We start from the raw sequence: 25,913 nt of genomic DNA, 5'->3' as shown, positions 1-25,913 counted from the left end.
AGGTGCTCAATAAAGTGGTCCTCCAGTTTACGTCAGGTCTCACCACTGTAGGGGAGGCTGCATTGGGAGCACTGCGTACTGTAAATGACCCCAACAGATTCACAGGTGGAGTGTTGCCTCCTCAGAAGGATTTATAGGAACTTTGAATGGAGGTGGGAAAGGAGGTTAAATCAAGTACCTTTTCCACCAATCACCTCCCAGCTTCCTACTTCATCAACCCTCCCCATCCACCTGACTTTACCTTTCACCTTCTAGTTTGTACCCTTCCCCTCCCCTCAGATTCTTATTCTGGCATCTTTCCCCTTCCTTTCTTGTCCTGATGAAGGGTGTCGGCCTGAAACGTCGACAGATAATTTATTTCCAAAGATGCTGCCTGACCTGTTGAGTTCCTCCACTAGTTTGTGTGTGTTACTGTTTCCTGAGCAGTTTGGGCATTTATGGAACAGTGTAAGAAGACAAGATAGGTAAGTGGGAATTGGATGGAAGCTCAACAGAGTGCACAAAGTATATGAGTATAAAATATGAATGAACATACCTGTAAATTTGCTTACATTATACTATTTAATTTTTAAAGGTAAAGTTTAATAATGGAAGTATAAAGAATCTGCATTGGATGCACATATTTTTAAATCCATTCTAACTGAATGCATGTAGAGTTCTTGTTTTAGTCCATCAAGAACAGCTCAATGTAAATGTTGAATGTATGCATTGAATATTAAATTTGCCTGAAGCAAATAAATTTTACATTCTAAAGTTAGGTAAGTACCTTAATAAAATCTGCTTCAATATTTGAAACTTAATTTAGGTTTTGTGTTTTAAAGGTTCCCTCAAGTGGCAGGATTAGAATTTGGATTTGATCCAAGTGCCGAACCTGGGCACAGGATTGTAGTGGACTCGGTGAAGGTACAGGGACAGTATTTGGACAGAGACAGAACATACTTACTTGCAATCAAGGAATACTTAGCAAAAGTAAGTTGTGATGTGTGGTTTATTTTTATGATAATCTTGTGTGTTCACAAAAAAGCACAATAAACTATGTCTAAAATCTAATAGGTGCTTCAATTTGTTAATAAAACTGTTAACATTGAAATGGAGACGAAAGACTGCAGATCCTGGTATCTGGAGCAAAAACAAACTACTGGAAGAACTCAGTGGGTCAGGCATAATCTACAAAGGGAAATGGACAGTTGAAATTCAGCCCAAAAAGTCAACTGCCCATTTCCCTCTACAGATTCTGCCTGAGACACCAACTAGCAGTTAGTGTTTTGATTAACATAGGAATGATTAATTGTGATAGTAGTTTAAACATACAGTACACAATATGTTTGGATATTGCTCTTAATCTAGGCAGTGACCTAACAATTTGCTTACATTCCCTTGATAAATTTCAAAATACCAATGTATCATTTCATAAGTGCACAGGATTCAAAATTCTTTAATTGGGTAATGAGCTGATATTGGTACAGATGGAATCATTCTATAGGTCTGACAGAAGTCTAGAAAAATGGTGGAAACCTGAATCTGGTAATATGTAAGACCATTGACATTTTAGAGACCTGTCGTCAAATCAAAGGACAATTATTTGATGTGGTAGAGGACCCATGCCATACATCCTGAATTTTATAGTTCTGTCCCTTAAGTGAATGAACTTTGGTGCTGAGAAAACTAAGTGGTGAAGTTACTTTATATTTTTAGCAGATTAATTAAAAAATAAATTTAGTATAGCCTAATTTTAAAAGTCCCCATTACAATAATGGGGTGTGTCAAGCAGATATAACCTTTTGAAGAACAAAAGATGCCTGAAATGCTTCTTGGCGAGTTGCTAATTAGAATTTAGGAAGTCTTGAATTTTTACTCAACTTAGTTTAAAGAATGTGAGAGCACAACAATGTTTGGCAGAACTTTCTAGTCTTTGTGATGCTCTGCCCTGTTTGAACTTTGGCCAAATAGGACCTCCTTTTTCAAAGAAACGGGTTTCCCTTCCTCCACCATCAACCACATCTCTTCCATTTCACGGACGTCTGCTCTTAACCCATCCTCCTGTCACCCTACCAGGGATAGGGTTCCTCTTGTCTTAAGCTACCACCCCACCAGCCTCCGTGTCCAACACATAATTCTCCGAAACTCCTGCTACCTCCAGTGGGATCCCACCACCAAGCACATCTTTCCGCACACCCCCCCACACCCAATTTTAGCTTTCTACAGGTGTCGCTTCCTACACGACTCCCTTGTCCATTCAACTGTCCTCACTGATCTTCCTCCTGGCACTTACCCTTGCAAGTGGAACAAGTACTACACTTACCCCTACACCTTCTCCCTCACTACCATTCAGAGCCCTAAATAGTACTTCCAGGTGAGGCAACACTTCACTTGTAAGTCTGTTGGGGTCATATACTGTGTTCGGTGCTCCCGGTGTGGCCTCCTGTATATCGGTGAGACCCAACGTAGATTGGGAGACCACTTCACTGAGCATCTACACTCCATCCACCAGAACAAGTGGGATCCCAGTGGCCACCCATTTTAATTGCACTCCATTCCACTCTGATATGTCCATCCATGGCCTCCTCCACTGTTGTGATGAGGCCACACTTAGGTTGGAGGAACAACACCTTAGATTCCATTTGGGTAGCCTCCAACCTGATGGCATGAACATTGATTTCTCAAACTTCCAGTAATGCCTCCCATCCCTCCCCCATCCCTTCACTTTTTCCCATCCCCTCTTCCCTCCCTCACTTTATCTCCTTTCCCACCCATTGCCTCCCTCTGGTGCTCCTCCCCCTCCCTTTTTCTTTCTTCCACCATGGCCTTCTGTCTCTTTCACCAATCAACTTCTCAGCTGTTTACTTCATCCCTCCACCTCCAAGTTGCAGCTACCACATGGTGGTTCTCTCTTCCTCCCCCCCCCCCCCCACCTTTTAAATCTATTCCTCGGCTTTTTTCTCCAGTCCTGCCAAAGGGTTTTGGTCTGAAACGTCGACTACTTTTTTCCATAGATACTGCCTGGCCTGCTGAGTTACTCCAGCATTTTGTGTGTGTTGCTTGGATTTCCAGCATCTGGGGATCTTCTCTTGTCTAAAGTGTAAGAGAATTATAAGAGAAATCTCAGTACCATAGCTACACCAACCTTTTAGGAATGACATGACTGGTGCTTCTGCCACTGAACTCAATAACTTTACTTAATTTTGGTCATTGATTAAGAATTATCATATCTAAGGTGGCATGCAAAAGTTTGGGCACCCCTGGTCAAAATTTCTGTTACTGTGAATAGTTAAATAAGTAGAGGATGAACTGATCTCCAAAGTCATAAAGTTAAAGATGAAACCTTCTTTTCAACTTTTTAAGCAAGATTAGTGTATTATTTTTGTTTTGTACAATATTAGAGTGAAAAAAAGGAAAGAAGCACCATGCAAAAGCTTGGGCACCCCAAGAGATTTGAGCTTTCAGATAACTTTTACCAAGGCCTCAGACCTTAATTAGCTTGTTAAGGCTATGGCTTGTTCACAGTCATCGCTAGGAAAGGCCAGGTGATGCAAATATCAAAGCTTTATAAATACTCTGACTCCTCAAACCTTGTCCCAACAATCAACAGCCATGGGCTCCTTGAAGCAGCTGCCTAGCACTCTGAAAATTAAAATAAATGATGCCCACAAAGCAGCAGGAGGTTATAAGAAGATAGCAAAGTGTTTTCAGGTAGCCATTTCCTCAGTTTGTAACGTAATTAGAAAATGGCAGTTAACAGGAACGGTGAAGGTCAAGTTGAGGTCTGGAAGACAAAGAAAACTTTCTGAATGAACTGCTTGTAGGATTGCTAGAAAGGCAAACCAAAACCCCCATTTGACTGCAAAAGACCTTCAGGAAGATTTAGCAGACTCTGGAGTGGTGGTGCACTGTTCTACTGTGCAGCAACACCTGCACAAATATGACCTTTATGGAAGAGTCATCAGAAGGAAACCTTTCCTGCGTCCTCACCACAAAATTCAGCATCAGAAGTTTGCAAAGGAACATCTAAACAAGCCTGATGAATTTTGGAAACAAGTCCTGTGGACTGATGAAGCTAAAATAGAACTTTTTGACTGCAATGAGCAAAGGTATGTTTGGAGAAAAAAAGGTGCGGTATTTCATGAAAAGAACACCTCTCCAACTGTTAAGCATGGGGGTGGATTGATCATGCTTTGGGCTTGTGTTGCAGCTAGTGGCATGGGGAACATTTCACTGGTAGAGGGAAGAATGAATTCAATTAAATACAGGTTTTCCCCACCATCGGAAGGTAGAACGTTCCTATGAAATGGTTTGTAAGCCGGAATGTCATAAAGTGAAGAAACAATTAGCACTTATTTACATGGGAAAAATTTGTGAGGGTTCGCAGACCCAAAAAATAAGCTACCAAATCATGCCAAATAACACATAAAACCTAAAATAACAGTAACATATAGTAAAAGCAGGAATGATATGATAAATACACAGCCTATATAAAGTAGAAATACTTTTCTACAATCATTGCCACACTGTTCTCCGCAGCGAAAATCTCACGCAAGTGCTCTCGGCAGAAACACTCTCTCCAGGAACCTTTAAGCTATGAAGCTGCCAAATCATACCAAATAACACATAAAAATACACAGCCTATATAAAGTAGAAATAATGTACGTACAGTGTGGTATCATTTACCGGAATCTGGAAGACAGCGCCAAGCACACTGATGATGGCTGAGTCATCGGAGGTTGGGGCGGTGCAGTGGTCCCCACCCTCCTGGCCGCCGACCGATACATTGCCGCGAAGCATGCAGGGGTACAGCGGTAGCCGGGACGCACCCAACACATCTTTAGGAAAAAAGCCAAAATAAACAAGCCAATTAATTAGATGCTGCCCGGCACATAAATGTCAGCCTAGATCAGAGGCGATTGCCGATTGCGTCGCTTCTGATCTGGGCCAACATTTACGTGCCGGGCGGCACCTAATTATTCAGCTTGCTTATTTCGGCTCTTTTCTTAAAGATGTGCTGGGTGCATCCCGGCTACCGCTGCATTCTCCGCAGCAATGTATTAGTCCACGGCCCGGGAGTTGGGGTGGTGGGACACTGGGGTGTCATCTCATCGTCGTCTATTTCATCAGGGCAGGCAGGTCATCTTCTTCTATGTCTGCCTGCCATGATGTCGAAGGTCGAGGTTCGTCGTCTGCTGTGGCTGATGTGAAAGGCTTGAAAAATGACAGTATGCTTGACTGCTTAGCATCATGCATTTTTCTATCATACAGTTCTTTGTAAGCACTCAAACCATCTTGCAAATATGCCCTAAACCTCCGTACCCTTTCAAAATTAAAGTCATACTTTTCTGCAATCATTGTTGTCAATTGCAGCGAATCTCACACAGTTGCTTCACGTTCAGTTCCTGGACGACTTCACTTTCGGTCCGTTCGCTACTGCATTCGCTTTCAATTGTTATCCTTTCCTCTTCCAATTGCATCAACTCTTAATCTATCAGTTCTTGGTCATGGAATGCCAAAACGTCTTCATCATCTTCGTCAACTTCCACAAGCCAAACTCACTTTGTCCTTACTTCATTCACCACGATTGAAACGCATAATTAGGTCTAGTTTTACACTAAGTGTAACACCCTTATGAGCTCTTTTAGGCTTTTCCGATACCTCAGAACTCATCTTGCTAACGGCTGCTCACAGGCACGTGTTTAAGCAATGCCGGCGAGCAGTTCCGGGGGAGGAGCTTGGCTGCTCGGGGCGCGTGCTGCCTTTTGTTGTAACAGTGAAAACACCTTCTGTTAGTGAAAACAAGTAACTAATGTACAAACCCCGTTTCCAGAAAAGTTGGAATATTTTCCAAAATGCAATAAAAACAAAAATCTGTGATATGTTAATTCACGTGAACCTTTATTTAACTGACAAAAGTACAAAGAAAAGATTTTCAATAGTTTTACTGACCAACTTAATTGTATTTTGTAAGCAGACACAAATTTAGAATTTGATGGCTGCAACACACTCAACAAAAGTTGGGACAGAGGCATGTTTACCATTGTGTTACATCACCTTTCCTTTTAATAACACTTTTTAATCGTTTTGGAACTGAGGATACTAATTGTAGTAGATCTGCAATTGGAAATTTTGTCCATTCTTGCTTGATATAAGACATCAGCTGCTCAACAGACCGTGGTCTCCATTGTCTGATTCTCTTCATGATGCGCCATACATTTTCAATAGGAGACAGATCTGGACTGGCAGCAGGCCAGTCAAGCACACGCACTCTGTGTCTACAAAGCCATGCTGTTGTAACTCGTGCAGAATGTGGTCTGGCATTGTCCTGCTGAAATAAGCATGGACGTCTGGGGAAGAGACGTTGCCTTGATGGCAACATGTGTCTCTCTAAAATCCTATTATACGCCTCAGAGTCAATGGTACCTTCACATACATGCAACTCACCCATGCCATGGGCACTGATGCACCCCCATACCATCACAGATGCTGGCTTTTGCACCTTTCGCTGTTAACAATCTGGATGGTCGTTTTCATCTTTGGCATGGAGAACTCGACGCCCGTTTTTTCCGAAAACTAGCTGAAATATGGGTTCATCTGACCACAGCACATGGTTCCACAGTCTTTCGGTCCACCTGAGATGAGCTCGGGCCCAGAGAACTCGCTGGCGTTTCTGCATAGAGTTGATGTATGGCTTCCTCCTTGTGTAATACAGTTTCAAGTTGCATTTCTGGATGCAGCGACGGACTGTGTTGAGTGACAATGGTTTTCCGAAGTACTCCGGAGCCCAGGTGGCTATAATTGTCACAATTGCATGACGGTTTCTTAGGCAGTGCCGCCTGAGGGCTCGAAGATCACGCGCATTCAACAGTGGTTTCAGACCTTGCCCTTTACGCACTGAGATGTCTCTGAATTCTCTGAATCTTTTCACAATATTATGTACTGTAGATGTTGAAAGACTCAAATTCTCTGCAATCTTGCGTTGAGAAATGTTCCTTTTGAACTGACTAACAATTCTCTCACGAATTTTGGCACAAAGGGGTGAGCCACGACCCATCGTTGCTTGCAAAAACTGAGCCTTTGATGGATGCTACTTTTATACCCAGTCAAGATACCTCACCTGCTACCAATTAGCCTGCTTAATGTGGAGTCTTCCAGGCTGGTGTTACTTGAATATTCTGTGCACTTTTCAATCTTATTTTAACTCTGTCCCAACTTTTGTTGAGTGTGTTGCAGCCGTCAAATTCTAAATTTGTGTATATTTACAAAATACAATTAAGTTGCTCAGTAAAACTGTTGAAAATCTTTTCTTTGTACTTTTGTCAGTTAAATAAAGGTTCACGTGAATTAACATCTCACAGATTTTTGTTTTTATTGCATTTTGGAAAATATCCCAACTTTTCTGGAAATGGGGTTTGTAGGTCTTTCGTAACAGCGAGGTTTCATAAAGCGAACGTTCGAAAAGTGGGGGACACCTGTACCAGCAAATTCTGGAAGCAAACATCACACCATCTGTAAACAAGCTGAAGATGAAAAGAGGATGGCTTCTACAACAGGATAATGATCCTAAGGACACCTCAAAATCCATAATGGACTACCTGAAGAGGCACAAGCTGAGGGTTTTGCCATGGCCCTCACAGTCCCCGACCTAAACATCATCGAAAATCTGTGGATAGACCTCAAAAGAGCAGTACATGCAGGACGGCCCAAGAATCTTACAGAACTAGAAGCCTTTTGCAAGGAAGAATAGGCAAAAACCCCCCAAACAAGGATTGAAAGATCCTTAGCTGGCTACAGAAAGCATTTACAAGCTGTGATATTTGCCAAAGGGGTTGTTACTAAGTACTGACCATGCAGGGTGCCCAAAATTTTGCTTCGGGCCCTTTTCCTTTTTTGTTATTTTGAAACTGTAAAAGATGGAAATAAAAAAGTAATCTTGCTTAAAATATTAAAGAAATGTGTCATCTTTAACTTTATGCCTTTTGGAAATCAGTTCATCTTTTACTCGCTTAGCTATTCACAGTAACAAGAATTTTGACCGGGGTGCCCAAACTTTTGCATGCCACTGTATATGATTTTAAAGTACTTCTATCCTGTGGTTTCCAGCAGTAGTAGGCAGGGATTTGGATGGTGTTAGATGATGTTAGATCTAGATATTTCAAGTCATTCTGAATTTTCAATTGCATTTTAAAAACCCTATCTTTGAAACCAGAAGAATGCTATTCAATCCCTCATGGCTGCCTGGCTTTTGGTTCAAATGATCTAAAACTAATAATTTTCTCTCTAAAAATTTGAATTTTGCTTCCTCAAGTATTAACTTATTTTGCTTCCTCAAGTATTAACTTATTTTGCTTATAAGGTGAAATTGTTTTGGATCAGTAGCTCTGCTAACATTGCTTGGTCTTAATGATCCAATGTGTATAGACATTTCTCTAGCTGTATCTTCATGTTCCGCTGTTGCTGATTTGAGATGAAATTCCTTAATTACTTGCCAGAAAGTCTCTTCATGTTGCTTCTGTTTTATGGTAATAGTGAGATAAGCTCAAATATGTTCTCACAACTTTAGTTCCTCACACTTGGAATTGTTTCAATGAACAATTTCCTTTGTATAATACAGAGGCTGAAACTCCTGGTGCTTTGCACAAGTTTATCAGGTGTACTTTGTAAAATCCAAAATACTATTTTCATTTTTTTTTTGTGGTTGCTGTTTCTGTGAACAATATATTTCATCCCTAATTCTCCTTTCTTCTTTTATCTCATTGTTTTTAATTTTGAAAACTGTGTTTTTGTATTGTATGAATTACTGGATTTATTTTCTACTGCTGAAATATATTACATCCTGTCCGGACGTTAAGTAGTTTGTAGCATCAGTTTTTGCCTTCATTAAATTAAATACCTTGCACTTTCTTGCTTGCCAGTCTTCCTAATTGTGCATTTCAATATTGTGTATGCTACACCATGGTTCAGATTACTTATTCATACAGAACTAAGAGCTAGCTAAGAGAAACACCACTTACTTCCCTTCTTTAATTCAATACACCTTGCCTGACTTTCGTTTCGGTCTGTTAACTATTTTTGCAGTAATGTCTTGTTGTTGCAGGAATACCTTTAACTGTCAGTCTAGAATATTCTGCCTGTTCTGGGAAACCTCTCACACTGTTCTTCAATTAGATATGGTGGACTGTTCCCACTATTTCATGATCAATCAAATATCATGTAAATAGTTCCAGGACATAAACATCAGATTGGTGCTGAGCAAGGTAGAATTCATCTGTGGTCATCTGTGTAAGGGAATGTTGACTCAGACCATGAGAGCCCTGCGTCAGTCATGTTCATGCCTTATAAGGCGCAGATTGGAAGTCTGTGTGGGGCGCCACTCCTCGCACAGACACTAGGGCAATGTGTGATTAAGTGCCTTGCTCAAGGACACAAACATGCTGCCACAGCTGAGGCTCGAACTAGCGACCTTGAGATCACTAGACAAACGCCTTAACCACTTGGCCACGTGCCCAACGTTCCCCATCTGTGTAAACACGCACATAACATCCCATTTCCAAACTCTAGTTAGTAGAACTGAATTTCAGAAACGGTACAGTATACTGCTGTTATTACATAGTGCATACAGTTGACAGAAGAGGAATTTACATATCAACGTCCTTGTGATCTGAGCTACTACCCTATAGAGAAATGTCACAACATGTTTTCTATCTTCCACTGACAGCAAAATAATGAGCGATATATGCTCACTAGTTAAAACATGTTTACAGCCAAAAAGCTTTTGATTTGTCAAAAAACTTCCTCATAAATGGTGTTTTGTTGCTGATTATAGTGAAGATGAGGAAGATGAGGTGCCTCTCAGGACGTAGTGAAGATGTTGCAGAAGTTAACATATTTCATGTCACATGCCGGTGATAATACACCTGATTCTGAAGTAGAAAAGGAAAGTCCAGATGGATAAAGAATTGTCTGGACACATCTCTTTTGTATATAAAGAGACCTTGTTTGGCAGAGTTTACACATGCAATTTCTCTTTACAAAATAGAGGCAGACTATAAGAATGTTTGAAAGCATTGCATATATGCTAATACACAGAATGAAACTTGTTCAGGCTCAAATTTATGAGAGATATGAATAGGGTTAATGCACGCAGGCCTTTTCCACTGAGGTTTGGTGAAACTGGAACTAAGGGCATAGGTTAAGTATGAAAGATGGAATATTTAAGGGGAACCCAGGGGGATCTTCTTCACTCAGAGGGCAGCATGAGTATGGAATAGGCTCCCAGCCAATGTGGTGGATGCGGGTACAATTTCAATATTTAAGAGAAGTTTGGATAAGTAAATGGATGGGTGCGATATGGACTGCTATTGTTCAGGAGTGGGTCGATAGGTCTAGACAAATAACAGTTTGGCATGGACTGGATGGGCTGAAGGTCTTGTTTCTATGCTGTCATGTTCTATGACTCTAGACTCTTAAGTGTCCAGCTGAACATTCAAATGGCCCATATATAGAAGGCATAGGGTGAAGTACTGGAAGATTGGTTTAATATGGATCAGTGGTGTCCCTTTTGCTGTGGATATGACAGGCAGAGTGGCATATGTCTATGCTGTATAAGTTGAGGATTTCCTTTTTCACTTATAGGATTGTTGGGTCCTCGCCTGAGAAAGGAACCCACATCATAATTAAAAATATTTAGATATACGCTTGAAGGGTTATAACCTGCAGAGTTACATATCTAATGGTGGAAGGTGCGATTAGCATAGGCTGAGTGTCCCCCTGAGTTTTCAGTGCTCTATTCTATCATATTATCACCCATATTGTCTCTTGTCGTTTTGTCTGTTAACTATAGAACTATCTCATTATGTGCATTTGGAGGTTTTCTGCATTTCTTCTGTGGTTTCAGTTCTTTCTGATTGTTATGATGAATATTCTCAGGTAGACAATAGAATATCAAAGATTTGAAGTGACTTGAAGATTTCTGTTCAGCCTCTTCCTCTCCAAAATATCAATATAAATACAAGAGATACTGCAGATCCTGGAAATCCAGAGCAACACATACAGATGCTGGAGGAACTAAGCAGGCAAGGCAGCATCTATAGAAATGAATGAACAGTCAACCTTTCATGCCAAGACCCTGATGAAAGGCTTCGCCCCGAAATGTCAACTGGGTCAATCCCATTATGCTAACATAGAACATAGAAAATATTAGACACAACAACGCTGTGCGGAACATGTACTTTAGAAATTATCTCGGGCTACCCAGAGCCCACTATTTTACTAAGCTCCATGTACCTATCCAGGAGCCTCTTAAAAGACCCTAATATATCTGCCTACACCACCGTCGATGGCAGCCCATTCCATGCACTCACCACTCTCTGCGTAAAAAATCTACCCCTGACATCTCCTCTGTACCAGCTTCCAAGCACCTTAAAACTGTGTCCTCTTGTGTTAGCCATTTCAGCCCTGGGAAAAAGCCTCTGACTATCCACACGATCAGTGCCTCTCATCATCTTATACACCTCTATCAGGTTACCTCCCATCCTACGTCGCTCCATGGAGAAAAGGCCAAGTTCACTCAACCTATTCTCATAAGACATGCTTGCCAATCCAGGCAACATCCTTGTAAATCTCCTCTGCACCTTTTCTATAGTTTCCACATCCTTCCTGTAGTGAGGAGACCAGAAATGAATACAATATTCCAAGTGGAGTCTTGACTAGGTTCCTATATAGCTGTAACATTACCTCTCGGCTCCTGAACTCAGTCCTACGGTTGATGATATACCATACACCTTCTTAACCACACAGTCAACCTGTGCAGCAGCTTTGAGTGTCCTATGGACTCGGACCCCAAGATCCCTCTGATCCTCCACACTGCCAAGAGTCTTACCATTTATGCTATATTCTGCCATCATATTTGACCTACCAAAATGAACCACCTCTCACTTTTCTGGGTCGAACTCCATCTGCCATTTCTCAGCCCATTTTTGCATCCTATCGATGTCCCGCTGTAACGTCTGACTGCCCTCCACACTATCCACAACTCCCCAACCTTTGTGTCATCAGCAAATTTACTAACCCATCCCTCCACTTCCTCATCCAGGTCATTTATAAAAAAATCACGAAGAGTAGGAGCCCCAGAACAGATTCCTGAGGCACACCACTGGTCACCAACCTCCATGCAGAATATGACCCGTCTATAACCACTCTTTGCCTACTGTGGGCAAGCCAGTTCTGGATCCACAAAGCAATGTTCCCTTGTATCCCATGCTTCCTTACTTTCTCAATAAGCCTTGCATGGGTTACCTCGGCAAATGCCTTGCTGAAATCCATATACACTATATCTACTGCTCTACCTTCATCAATGTGTTTAGTCACACCCTCAAAAAATTCAGTCAGGCTCGTAAGGCTCGACTTGCCTTTGATAAAGCCATGCCGACTATTCTTAATCATATTATGCCTCTCCAAATGTTCCTAAATCCTGCTTCTCCGGATCTTCTCCGTCAACTTATCAACCACTGAAATAAGACTCACTGGTCTATTATTTCCTGGGCTATCTCTACTCCCTTTCTTGAATAAGGGAACAGCATCTGCAACCCTCCAGTCCTCTGGAACCTCTCTTGTTCCCATTGATGATGCAAAGATCATTGCCAGAGGCTCAGCAATCTCCTCCCTCACCTCCCACAGTAGCCTCATCCGGTCCCGGTGACTTGGTCCAACATGATGCTTTCCAAAAGATCCAGCACATCCTATTTCTTAATGTCTATTTGCTCAAGCTTTTCAGCCTGCTGTAAGTCATCCCTACAATCATCAAGGTCCTTTTCCACAGTAAATACTGAAGCAAACCTTCGGTTCTGTACACACTTTTCAACTGTCACACTTGATTGGTCCTATTCTCTCGTGTCTTATTCTCTTGCTCTTCACATACTTGTAGAGTGCCTTGGGGTTTTCCTGCTTGCCAAGGCCTTCTCATGACCCCTTCTGGCTTTCCTAATTTCATTCTTAAGCTCCTTTCTGCCAGCCTTATAATTTTCTAGATCTCTATCATTACCTAGTTTTTTGAACCTTTTGTAAGCTTTTCTTCTTGACTAGATTTTCATCTGCCTTTGTACACCACAGTTCCTCTACCCTACCATCCTTTACCTGTCTCATTGGAATGTACCTGTGCAGAACACCATGCAAATATCCCCTGAATATTTGCCAGATTTCTGCCATACATTTTCATGAGAACATCTGTTCCCAATTTATACTTCCAAGTTCCTGCCTGATAGCTTCATATTCCCCTTACTCCAATTAAGTGCTTTCCTAACTTGTCTGTTCCTATCTCTCTCCAATGCTACGGTAAAGGAGAAAGAATTATGATCGCTATCTCCAAAATGCTCTCCCACTGAGAGATCTGACACCTGACCAGGTTCATTTCCCAATACCAGATTTAGGACAGCTTCTCCTCTTGTAGACTTACCTAGATACTGTGTCAGGAAATTGACCTGAACACACCTAACAAACTCCACCCCATCCAAACCCATTGCTTTAGGGAGATGCCAATCAATATTGGGGAAATTAAAATCCCCCATCACGACAACCCTGTTATTACGGCATTGTTCCAAATCTGTCTCCCTATCTGCTCCTCGATGTCCCTGTAACTATTGGGTGGTCTATAAAAAAACACCGAGTAGAGTTATTGACCCCTTCCTGTTTCTAACTTCCACCCACAGAGACTCATAGACAATCCCTCCATGACTTCCTCCTTTTCTGCAGCTGTGACACTAGTTATGACGCTGGGCAGTCTGTAAGACTATCTCATCCACTGAAAACATAACCTTTATACCCTCCCAGTTATTGGACTATCATAGATCCCTGATCTAGACAATCGTATAAGCCGTGAACTGTGAACATATACTGGGCATTCTCAAGGTACTTTTCTGATGAAATTTGAATTTTTGGCCATTGTACAGCTGGTAGCAAAACTCTAGTTAAGTTATTCGGTTCCAAAAGTTAATAGTAATTCTGGTAAAAAGGACTTTGAATTCTACAGGTCTCAAATTAGGTAAATGTTTAAATTTTCATTTTGCTGGCAATCCAGCAAGGTCCTTCTGATGACTGATGATTAGATTGCAAGTAGATCCAAATGACCTGAGCATAACTAGCCTGGCAGCAATTTGGTATAAAGAAAGACAATATAGAGACATTAGGTATCTTTTTTAAGATTTAAAAGACATTTCATGCATGGACCCCGTAGGGGCCATGTATCTATTTTTAGGTACATGTATTGTATTTGTTGCACATTTATTATGAGTCATGGTAATTTGTCATGTGGGTTGTGGTATGGTAGAAACAAATGAGTCTATTCATGTATATGTTCTTTGTCCTTGTTAGTTAACTTAGATTAATTGAGAGGGAATGAACCTGGAAAGATGATTTTTGTTGACTGCTTAAGTACTCTAATTATGCTAATTTGAACACTAATTTCTCTTATTTCGCTAGATTGCTAAACTGGTTTCATTAGTTTTATTCGCTATAACATTGTCTGTCTTTGCTGGTTTTGTAATAGAGGAACGAGCATTCTCTTCTTGTTTTGGAACTCAGTTATTTGGAAGCGTGTCATACAGTATCAATTCCTGTACTCAGTCTCTCAGCAGTTTTCATTTGTTTTCAAGTAACCACAACATTTTGAAAATAGTTATATGAAGTGAAGACCTGTCTATGGCAAAGGATTGCCTCTGTTGGTGAAACTAGAGCAGTGTGCGGTAGGATTATCTATGATCTTTTGTTGATTCACGCTGTGTATTTGTAGTTTGAACACAGTTTGCAATAGTCAGCGATACCTGTCCATTGTGGACTGTTGCGTGATTGCATGGTGATTGCCTGAGGGTTCGTCACTTTATTATATTGAAGTGTTGAAACATTGTCCCAGTTGCCAACGTTTGAATTGAACTCCATTTGTTTGGGCTGGTTTAAACACTGTGGATGCGCAGTTTGTTGCCTACATTTATTGAACAGAATATCACCAGTGGGTGTTCCAAATATTCTGTGGGTGAACAAAAATTTAATTGCAAATGCTCAATAAGGAGAAAGTAATATGAGTGAATTGAAGCATGGAACTCACGTCAACGACCCTCAAGTCAGGGCTCTGTGAAGCTGTTGCTAAGCAACATCAAATAGTCATGTCATTACTTCCCAAGGACAAATAAGAGAAACAGAATGAACGTTTGTCAAAGTTTGGTAGCAAAGATTGAGACCCAAACATGTTACATTGAAGGTCATGTTGCTGCAGCAAGTGAATATGTGTTTCACCTTCCATCCGACAATGTTTGTCAAATTGCAAGGCATGTTTTGACGACACGTATAGCAGATGACCCACAAGATGATGTGAAACTGAGCCACAGTATGTCAAATGTCAGTGTTCAAAGCTGTGTTGCTGGAAAGAAATCGTCAGTATCTAATACCTCCTCTGCATGCATTAAAACAGAGGCTGATTTAGCTGCATTAATTTGAAGGACAAACATGCACTGCAAGAGCAAGAGGAGCACCTATGGAAAAGGTAAGAGCAACTATGCAAAAGGAAGGAGCGGCTTAAATTGCAGGAAGAGTTATGGTTAAAGTTAATGTGCTAAGGGCTTCAAGTGTAGAGAATGTTAAAAGTGCTCCAGCAGAACAGTCCTATGGTGTGAATTCCTATATTGAAAAGGCACAAAGGAAAACAAAAACACTAAATGTTAATGTTGACTCATTTGTTCCTCAAGTGTTTGTGAAACATGAAGAAGACCCCCAAGTGGTAGTTCAGGATACTTACTCTCAGCCTGCACTAATGAGGCACTCTGAACCTATGTCATATCCAACAACTTGAAGGGTTCATTGGGACATCCACATTACAGCATGGAAGCACTCTTGTTTCAGTTGATAAAGGTCAATACAGTATCAGTGATATCATGAGGGAACAAAATAAAACATCAACCTTATTGGCACAACAACATATCTCATCTTTGCCTTAAAAAGAGATTCAAATCTTCAATGGTGATCCATTGCACTATCATGCATTCATAAAGGCTTTTCAGAAAAGTGTTGAAGGCAAGACAGACAGCTATAATGACTGCCTCTATTTCCTTGAACAGTATACTAAAGGCCCCCCCAGAAAACTTGTCAGAAGTTGCCAGCATGTCGACCCTAAGAAAGGATATGTAAAAACTAAGGCTTTTCTACAAGAACATCTGGTAATGAATAGAAAATTGCATCTGCCTACATGCAAAAAGCTCTTTCTTGGGGACCTATCAAATCTGAAGACATGAAAGCTCTTTAAGACTACAGACTTTTTCTTAGAGGCTGTTGCAGTGCCATGGAAGAAGTACAGTACATGTGTGAACTGGACATGCCTACTAATATATATTGATTATTATTTTAAAAATGGCCTATATGCTTAGGGATAAATGGGGAACAGTGGTCTGTAAGCTGCCAGAAAGGCACAACTGTAAGCCTACTTTCATTGACATTGTTGGTTTTATTGAAAGGCAAGTAAAGATTGCTACAGACCCAGGATCTGGGAATATACATGAATCACTCCGGTTTCCTTGGCTGAGTAAGTCTAGGGAAGAAAATCTCTGTCCCGCCAAACATTTGAGATTGAGGCGCGAGCCCACCCCAAAACCCCTTGTTTGTGTGGATGCTGTGTAATTCATTACCCTGTTACAATTGAGTGCCATGAAATAACAGACAGTATACTGCATATAATTAAAAGATTTAGCTTTATAATTCTTAATTTGACAAAAGGGTTAGTAAAGAAAGAACAAAGGAAGGGCCCATTTTAATGAAACAGCACAAGTTGGAGCTCACGGTTTCTGCGTCGCCTATCCTCCATCGATCACTCCGGGCTTCGTCGAATCACAGCCCCACTCCAGGTCAAGTCCTATGACTTCTTCTCTCTGGTGTCTTCTATCATCATCTCTCTCTCATAAAAGCCCCAAGCCCAACCTTAGTGTCCCTCACCAGTGAAACCTCCCCTTAATTTGACCATTCTAATTGGATGGCACACAATTCTCCTATCTCTCATTTTCAGCAGTAACCCAAACGTAAGCAGAAAACAAGCAGCTCGCACAGAACAGCACAAAATGAAATACCAAACAGCATAACAGTAAAAAATATGAACCAGGGCATTACACTCTCTCCCCACCAAAATAGCCATGTCTTCATGATTTTGAAATAATTTATCATCCCATCAATAATAACACCATTTTCAAAGGAATTTTGTGATGCCAGAACCTCTAATCTAATTGTAAAGGGTAGTGACATATGTCACTAGGGGGATATCTGTTGCACTCTGTTCCCCCGGTGCTACATAGGCCAGCCTATCTGGGGTCTCCTGATTCTTTGAGACCTCCTTACCCCATCATCTACTTCTTCAGTTTCAGACACACCTTGGGATATGTCTGGTTTACATGGCGAGGCCTATGCCAGTCTATTACTCGTGCCTCCTGCAACTCAGACCCCTCTGCCACGTGGCTGAGCTCCACTTCATCCCCTTCATGGTCCTACTGAAACCCAGCCTACCATGGATAGTCCCCCCAATTTCACCTGCCTCTGAAAAAGATTGGGAATCTCTTCCTTAATCAGTGGGGAGTTAGCAAAAGGCAGCATATACCACACCCCGATTTCCTCATTCTCCGAGTACGTATCCCATTCAGGGGCGGGGAGCCGATCTAATCTTTCCTGCTGTTGGTCCTTCAGTCTCTCCATGTTGCCGTAGAGTTCTCTTACTAGAAGTCGGGACCAAGGTCAAGCTCCAGATCAACATGCACCTCTTGTCCCAGAGGTAAAATGTGGTTCTGATGGAGAATCTTGACAGGCCCATTCCTATCCTCTGGTTTCACCCAGACAACTGCTACATTTTGCACCTGACTCTCCACTACGTAGGGCTTAGCTGCCCAATGGTCAGTCAACTTATACTTCCCAGGTAGCCCCAAATCTCTTAAGAGGACCCGGTCTCCTGGCAGGATTTGGGAGAACCTAAACTTTTGATCATGCCTCCTCTTATTTCCTTGATTCTCCTTGGCAGCTGCAGCCTTAGCTAATTCATAAGCCTTTTTCAGCTCCCTTCTCATATCAGGCACATACTTCAGATAAGTCTTTGGTAGTAGATCTTCCTTGCCAGTCTCAAAACAAAGGTCAATGGGCAACCTTCCCTTGCACCCAAATATCAGATAATATGGCGAGTATCCGGTAGCGTCATTTTGTGTACAGTTGTAGCGGTGGTCCAGATGTCCAATTTGTTGACTCCACTCGTTCTTTTTGCTGATCTCCAAGGTTCTGATTAAACCTCTTGGGCTGGGGATCACCCTGCGGGTGATAAGGCATAGTCCTCGACTTCTCAACTCCAAGCATGCTCAGTAACTCATGTATAAGCCTACTCTTGATATCCCATCCCTGATCACTATGTATCCACCTGGGAAGGCCATTATAAATGAAATACTTCTCCCACAATGCTTTGGCCACTGTGGACACCCTCTGATCCTTGGTAAGGAAAGCTTGTGCATATCTGATGTAGTGATCTGTAATGACTAAGACATTCACCATGTTGCTGGTATCTGGCTCTATTGACAGGAAATCCATACACACCAGGTCAAGGGGACCCACACACTGCAAGTGGGACAACGGAGCGGACCTCATAGGCAGTGTCTTCCTGCGTATGCATCGAATGTACGACTTGCATTACTCTTCAACCTCCGGCTTCTTTCGGGGCCAGTAAAACTGATCTCTGAGCAACCCATAGGTCTTTTCAACCCCCAAATGTCTAGAATCATCATGAAGTGACTTCTACACAACCCTCCGATATTTCTCAGGCAGAACCAGCTGGGAATGTCGAGGCTGGGTCGGATGTGATGTGACCCGGTATAGGATCTGGTTCCTCAACTCAAATCTGGGCCATTCTCTCAGTAATGGAGGCATCTCAGCATGTTTCATCTTCTCCGCTTGGGCTATGTCTCTCTTTTTGACCGCTGACCAAATGGTACCAACGCCTGGGTCATCTTGCTGAGCAGCTGCCACTTCCCCAGGACTCAATTCTGGCAACTGTTTGTCTTTAGAGCAGTCAGGTTACAGTAAGCTTGTGGAATGACGCCATCAGAAGCTCCCAATTGATCTTTTGCTTGATCCTGCCCTTGCCTTCACCGTGATGGAAAACTGGCACATGGCTTTCACTCCTGGGGAAAAACACTCTCCCACTCTTTATCCCTATCCAGCACTTCATGCACACGTCGTGACAAAGCATCAGCATTAGTATCAGGCTGAAATCATAGGCAGACAACATCGCCAACCACTGATGGCCTGTGGCATTCAGTTTCGCTGAGGTCAGGATGTAAGGTAGGGATTGTCTGTCCTTACCTCGAACTTGGCACCATAGGAGTAGTCACTTAACTTATCCACCACAGCCCATTTCAGTGCCGGGAACTGCAACTTGTGCGTGGATAGCTTTTCTCAGAGGGTGACAGACTCTGGCTGACAAACGCAACAGGTCTCAACCCTGTGCCCTGTATCTGATACAGGACACCTCCAAAGCTCTTTCTGCTGCCATCCATATGCGGTACATACAGCAATCGGGAGTTTGCCAAAGCCAGCACAGGCGCCTGTGTCAGCAGCTCCTTCAGCGACTTTAAGGCCTCTTCACGTTTCGTATCCCACCTTGCTCCAAAAGGCTCAGCAGGGTAAAGATATTCTTTACCCTCCTCTCCTTTTGTCCTCCTCCCTTTCTTCTCCAAGGGAGGGTAACCACACAGAAGCTGATTTAAAGGGTGACTCAACTTTCACATAGCCCTTCGCGAACCACAGTCATAGTCATAGTCATACTTTATTGATCCCGGGGGAAATTGGTTTTCATTACAGTTGCACCATAAATAATTAAATAGTAATAAAACCATAAATAATTGAATAGTAATATGTAAATTATGCTGGGAAATAAGTCCAGGACCAGCCTATTGGCTCAGGGTGTCTGACCCTCCAAGGGAGGAGTTGTAAAGTTTGATGGCCACAGGCAGGAATGACTTCCTGTGACGCTCTGTGTTGCATCTCGGTGGAATGAGTCTCTGGCTGAATGTACTCCTGTGCCCAACCAGTACTTTATGTAGTGGATGGGAGACATTGTCCAAGATGGCATGCAACTTGGACAGCATCCTCTTTTCAGAACCTCAGATGGTACCCACAGAGCCCAAGGAACGAGCGCAGAGCGCTTACAGTCTGGGGCCTTGGCCATGTGGTTTCTGCCTCTATCTTAGATGGAGTCATAGCTACTCCATTCCGTGAGACTATGTGTCCAACATACCTGACAGATGTATTGCAGAACTGGCATTTGTCCAGCGAAAGTTTTAAACCTTCAGCTTTCAGGCAGCACAGTACCTTCATTAGCCTCACTTCATGTTCCTCCAAGGTGGATCCAGACACTGTGAGGTCATCCAAATACACCAATACCTCAAGAAAGTTCATATCCCCCACCGTTTTCTCCATGACTCGTTGGAAAGTCGCAGGGGCTCCTGATATGCCCTGGGGCATCTTTTCGAACTGGAAGAATCCCAGTGGACATATAAATGCTGTCTTCTCTCAGTCAGCCTCACTCATGGGGATCTAGTAATATCCACTCCTCAAGTCCAGCACACGGATCCACTTTGCACCACTCAGACAGACCAGTGTGTCTTCAATCCTCTGGACTGTATACTGGTTGGGCACGTTACGCCTGTTCAGAGTCCTATAGTTCACACACATTTGTACCTTCTCATTCTTCTTGCTGGCCACTACTGTTGGGGACGCACAGGGGCTTCTGGACTCAGTAATGATCTTAGCTTCCTTCAACTTCCACAAAGGCGTCAGAAAGGAAACTGTAGACCTGTTAGCCTGACATCAATGGTTGGGAAGTTGTCGGAATCGATTGTTAGGGATGAGATTACAGCGTACCTGGAGGCACTTGACAAGATAGGCCAAAGCCAGCATAGTTTCCTGAAAGGAAGATCCTGCCTGGCAAACCTACTGCAATTCTTTGAGAAAATTACAAGCAGGGTAGACAAAGGGGATGCAGTAGACATGGTGTACTTGGATTTTCAGAAGGCCTTTGACAAGGTGCTGCACATGAGGCTGCTTAGCAAGATAAGAGCCCATGGAATTACAGAGAAGTTACTAGTGTGGGTGGAGCATTGGCTGGTCGGCAGAAAACAGAGAGTGGGAACAAAGGGATCCTATTCTGGCTGGCTGCCGGTTACCAGTGGAGTTCCCCAGGGGTCGGTGTTGGGACCATTACTTTTTACGATGTCTGTCAATGATTTGGACTATGGTATTAAGGGATTTGTGGCTAAATTTGCCGATGATACAAAGATGGGTGGAGGAGTGGATAGTGTTAAGGAAACAGACAGCCTGCAGGGAGACTTAGATAGTTTAGGGGGATGGGCAAAGACGTGGCAAATGAAATACAATGTTGGAAAGTGTACGTTCGTGCACTTTGGTGGGAGAAATAAACAGGCAGACTATTATTTAGATGGGGAGAGAATTCAAAATACAGACATGCAAAGAGACTTGGGAGTCCTTGTGCAAGATACTCTAAAGATTAACCTGCAGGTTGTCAGTTGTGAAGAAGGCGAATGCAAAGTTGGCATTCATTTCTAGAAGTATAGAATATAAGAGCCAGGAAGTGATGTTGAGGCTTTATAAGGCACTCGTGAGACCACACTTGGAGTATTGCGTGCAGTTTTGTGCTCCTTATTTTAGAAAGGATATACTGATATTGGAGAGGGTTCAGAGAAGACTCACGAGAATGATTCCAGGAATGAAAGGGTTACTGTATGAGGAACATCTGGCGGCTCTTGGGCTGTATTCCCTGGAGTTCAGGACAATGAGGGGGGATAGAAACATAGAAAACCTACAGCACAATACAGGCCCTTCAGCCCACAAAACTGTGCTGAACATGTCCTTACCTTAGAACTATCTAGGCTTACCTATAGCCCTCTATTTTTCTAAGCTCCATGTATCCATCCAGAAGTCTCTTAAAAGACCCTATCATTTCCTCCTCCACCACCACCGCCAGCAGCCTGTTTCACGCACTCACTACTCTCTGTGTAAGAAACTTACCTCTGACATCTCTGTACCTACTTCCAAGCACCTTAAAACTTTTCCCTCTCCTGCTAGCCATTTCAGCCCTGGGAAAAAGCCTCTGACTATCCACAGGATCAATGCCTCTCATCATTTTGTACATGTCTTGCTAAAATCCATATACACTACATCTATGGCTCTACCATCATCAATGTGTTTAGTCACATCCTCAAAAAGTTCAATCAGGCTCGTAAGGCACAAACTGCCTTTGACAAAGCCACGCTGACTATTTCTAATCATATTATGCCTCTCCAAATGTTGCTAATTCCTGCCTCTCAGGATCTTTTCCATCAATTTACCAACCATTGAAATATGACTCACTGGTCTATAATTTCCTGGGCTAACCCTACTCCCTTTCTTGAATAAGGGAACAACATCCGCAACCCTCCAATCCTCCGGAACCTCTCCCATCCTCATTGATGATGCAAAGATCATCGCCAGAGGCTCAGCAATCTCCTCCCTCACTTCCCACAGTAGCCTGGGGTCCTGGTCCTGGTCCGGTCCTGGTGACTTATCCAACTGGATGCTTTCCAAAAGCTCCAGCACATCCTCTTCCTTAATATCTACATGCTCAAGCTTTTCAGTCCACTGCAAGTCATCCTTACAATCGCCAAGATCCTTTTCCGTAGTGAATACTGAAGCAAAGTATTCATTAAGTATCTCTGCCATCTCCTCCGGTTCCATACACACTTTTCCACTGTCACATTGATTGATCCTATTCTCATATCTTATCCTCTTGCTCTTCACATACTTGTAGAATGCCTCGGGGTTTTCCTTAATCCTGTCCGCCAAAGGCCTACACATGGCCCCTTCTGGCTCTTCTAATTTCATTCTTAAGCTCCTTCCTGCTAGCCTTATAATCTTCTAGATCCCTATCATTACCTAGTTTTTTGAACCTTTCGTAAACTCTTCTTCTTGACTCAATTTATAACAGCCTTTGTACACCATGGTTCCTGTACCCTACCATCCTTTCCCTGTCTCATTGGAATGTATCTATGCAGAACCCCACACAAATATCCCCTGAACATTTGCCACATTTCTTCTGTACGTTTCCCTGAGAACACCTGTTTCTAATTTATGCTTCATTGTACCTGCATGATAAACTCATATTTCCCCTTATTCCAATTAAGCGTTTCCCTAACTTGTCTGTTCCCACCAGGATATTGGTCCCCCTCAGATTCAAGTGCAACCCGTCCTTTTTGTACAGGTCACAACTGCCCCAGAAGAGGTCCCAATGATCCAGAAATCTGAATCCCTGTCCCCTGCTCCAATCCCTCAGCCACGCATTTATCCTCCACCTCATTCTATTCCTATACTCACTGTCACGTGGCACAGGCAGTAATCCCAAGATTACTACCTTTGAGATCCTGCTTCTCAACTTTCTTCCTAACTGCCTGTAGTCTGTTTTTAGGACCTCCTCCCTTTTCCTACCTATGTCATTGGTACCAATATGTATCATGACCTCTGGACCTCCTTCCTGGACCTCATAGAAACATTCCAAATGTTAAAAGGCCTGAACAAATTAGTTATTTCCCATGGTAGGGGTTTCTAGGAAAAGAGGGCATGTCTTCAGGATTGAGGGACGTCCTTTTAGAACTGAGAACTTAGTGAGAGGGTGGTAAATCTGTGGAATTTGTTGCAACGAGCGGCTGTGAAGGCCAAGTCATTGGGTGTATTTAACACAGAAATAGATATGTTCTTGATTAGCCAGGGCATCAAATGGTGTGGGGTAAAGCAGGGGAGTGGGGATGACTGGACGAAGTGGATCAGCCCATGATTGAATGGCGGAGCTGTCTCGATGGGCCGAATGGCCTACTTCTGCTCCTATATCTTATGGACAGTAGACATTACCGTCACCAAGAAGAAGTGCGCCAGGGACATTCCCCACTTGAAGGTGACCTCTCTCTTTGTAGTGTTCCTGACAATCACTGCCATCCTGTTCGCTTGTACAACCAAGGGCTTCTGCAGTTTGGGCCTCAGAATGCCCCAGCAGGTGAGCCCAACTCCTCTTCGTAGTCTTCCAGAGCATTCACCGAGGGCCTCGGCCTCAGGCATTTCGGGAAATTTGGGGTCTCCCATCAATCTCGCTACTTCTCCAGGCTGTAATATGATTGATTTTGTCTGGGTGAACCACACAGTCCCTCATCTAAGGTCATTATCTGCCCCAGTATGGTCACACACTTCCTCAAAAGCAGTTCGAAACACCGGGTGAATGGACATTGTTTTCAGAAAGCTGTCTCTTACAAGCCCCCATTAGCCTCCTCACAATAGGAGTATTTGTTTCCACAAGAATTGAAACCCTGCCTTTCTCAACGGGTTGTGGACAAACCATCGCTAATGTATCAAGGACCTCAGCCACTCCCACATCTGCCTCCAAAAACTCCAGCTTCTCTGACAAATTACCATCATACGGATGATCACCTGCACTAGGACCCCAGATCTGAGTGGTATCAATGGTAAATGATAAATGCGTCAAATACTGTTTGTAAAATGAATGGTGCAGCAAAGGGACCTGCGAGCCTGTGTCAAGTATGATTCTAACATAAATACCTCTATCCATAGCGATACACTGGAGCTTGGCCCCACTAAGCCTTCAGGAATAGAGTTTTTGCTTTAGGGTGTTCCTTGATATATTGCTGGGAATGTGTTCCCCCCGAGATGCCAGGCTGTTCCGTCACTGGGTCTCTTGTAAGTTTCCCAATGTCTCTCTCTGCTTAGGTACCTGGGGGCTCACTCTCCGAGGGGTTTCGCATCGTTCACACTCCCGCCTGGTGTCCCTCTTCACCACAGTTATAATGGACAATACCGGCTGCTTCACTTCTCGAGGGACCCTGGCCACTAGCAGCCCGCTGCATAGTCTGTGCCCTTTGGGCATCTGCCTCCCTATCAGCTCCATTGTACAGGGGGACCACAGCCGCTAATAACAACCGGGACATCTCAGTTCTCAACTCTGCCACGATCTCCTTTACCGCTCCCTGGGGTTGGCTATCCGTGGTCACTTCAACGCAGGGGGCTACTACCGAGGACTGTACCCTGCTGACGGAGCCTCCCTGTGCCTCTGACATATTCTCTTCCTTTCATACTTCTCTGATCAGTTCAACAAACGGTGGGGGGAGGGGGGGCAGGTCTTATGAGACAGTCGGAGGCCCCAAGGGATCAGATCCTGGGACTGGGCACCTTTTGCTATTTGGTCCATTCCTAGCTGATCCACCTCAGCCGTCTGAATGGTCCCTCTACGCCTCAAGCAATTTAGTTGCCTCTCTAACTAAAAAATGTAGGCAGAAAGCTTCTCCCCCTTCTCCTGACACCTGTTCTAAAACCCCGTCATGAGCTCCAGTGGGCTTCCCATCGTGCCAAACACCTTTTCTAGCACTTGCATGTAGGCCACAGTGGTGATTATGGCAGATATTGAAACAATGTTTCATCGGATTAAAGTACCAACAGAAGGTGCAGATTTGCTGAGGTTTCTCCCATGGCCTTATGGTGACCTCAGCCAAGATATAGTTGTACATCTCTTTGGAACAATGTCATCACCGAGCTGTGCCAATTTGGCCCTTAGGAAATGCGCAGAAAACAATGAAGAAAAGTTCAGCCGTGAGATGGTGAATAAGGTTTTGCATCGCTTCCATGTTGATGACTGCCTTGTGGCTTTCGACTCACAAAGTAAATAAGCAACAGATGTAGTATTGCTGCCGTGCTACCAAAAGAGCAAAGAGCGAAAGACATGAATAATTTGGATTTGGATCAAGATATACCTTTGGTGGAGAGAGTACTGGGTGTGCAATGGTGAATTCATTCTGATACTTTGAAATTTAGGATCATGA

General features: G+C 43.1%; 1 protein-coding gene across 1 annotated transcript in view; it reads left to right on the top strand.

Annotated features, from left to right (window-relative positions):
- The window catches only part of LOC140195024 (trifunctional nucleotide phosphoesterase protein YfkN-like), a 116,822-nt gene that overhangs the window by 41,524 nt on the left and 49,385 nt on the right, over positions 1 to 25,913 (top strand). The window contains exon 5 of the mRNA XM_072252597.1: positions 822 to 969. Within this exon, the coding sequence (XP_072108698.1) occupies positions 822 to 969 (148 nt within the window). The remainder of the gene's footprint in view (positions 1 to 821; positions 970 to 25,913) is intronic.

The sequence above is a fragment of the Mobula birostris genome, chromosome 3 (genome assembly GCF_030028105.1).
Source record: "Mobula birostris isolate sMobBir1 chromosome 3, sMobBir1.hap1, whole genome shotgun sequence".
Taxonomy (NCBI): Eukaryota; Metazoa; Chordata; class Chondrichthyes; order Myliobatiformes; family Myliobatidae; genus Mobula; species Mobula birostris.
This window is presented reverse-complemented; position numbering and strand designations above follow the sequence as displayed.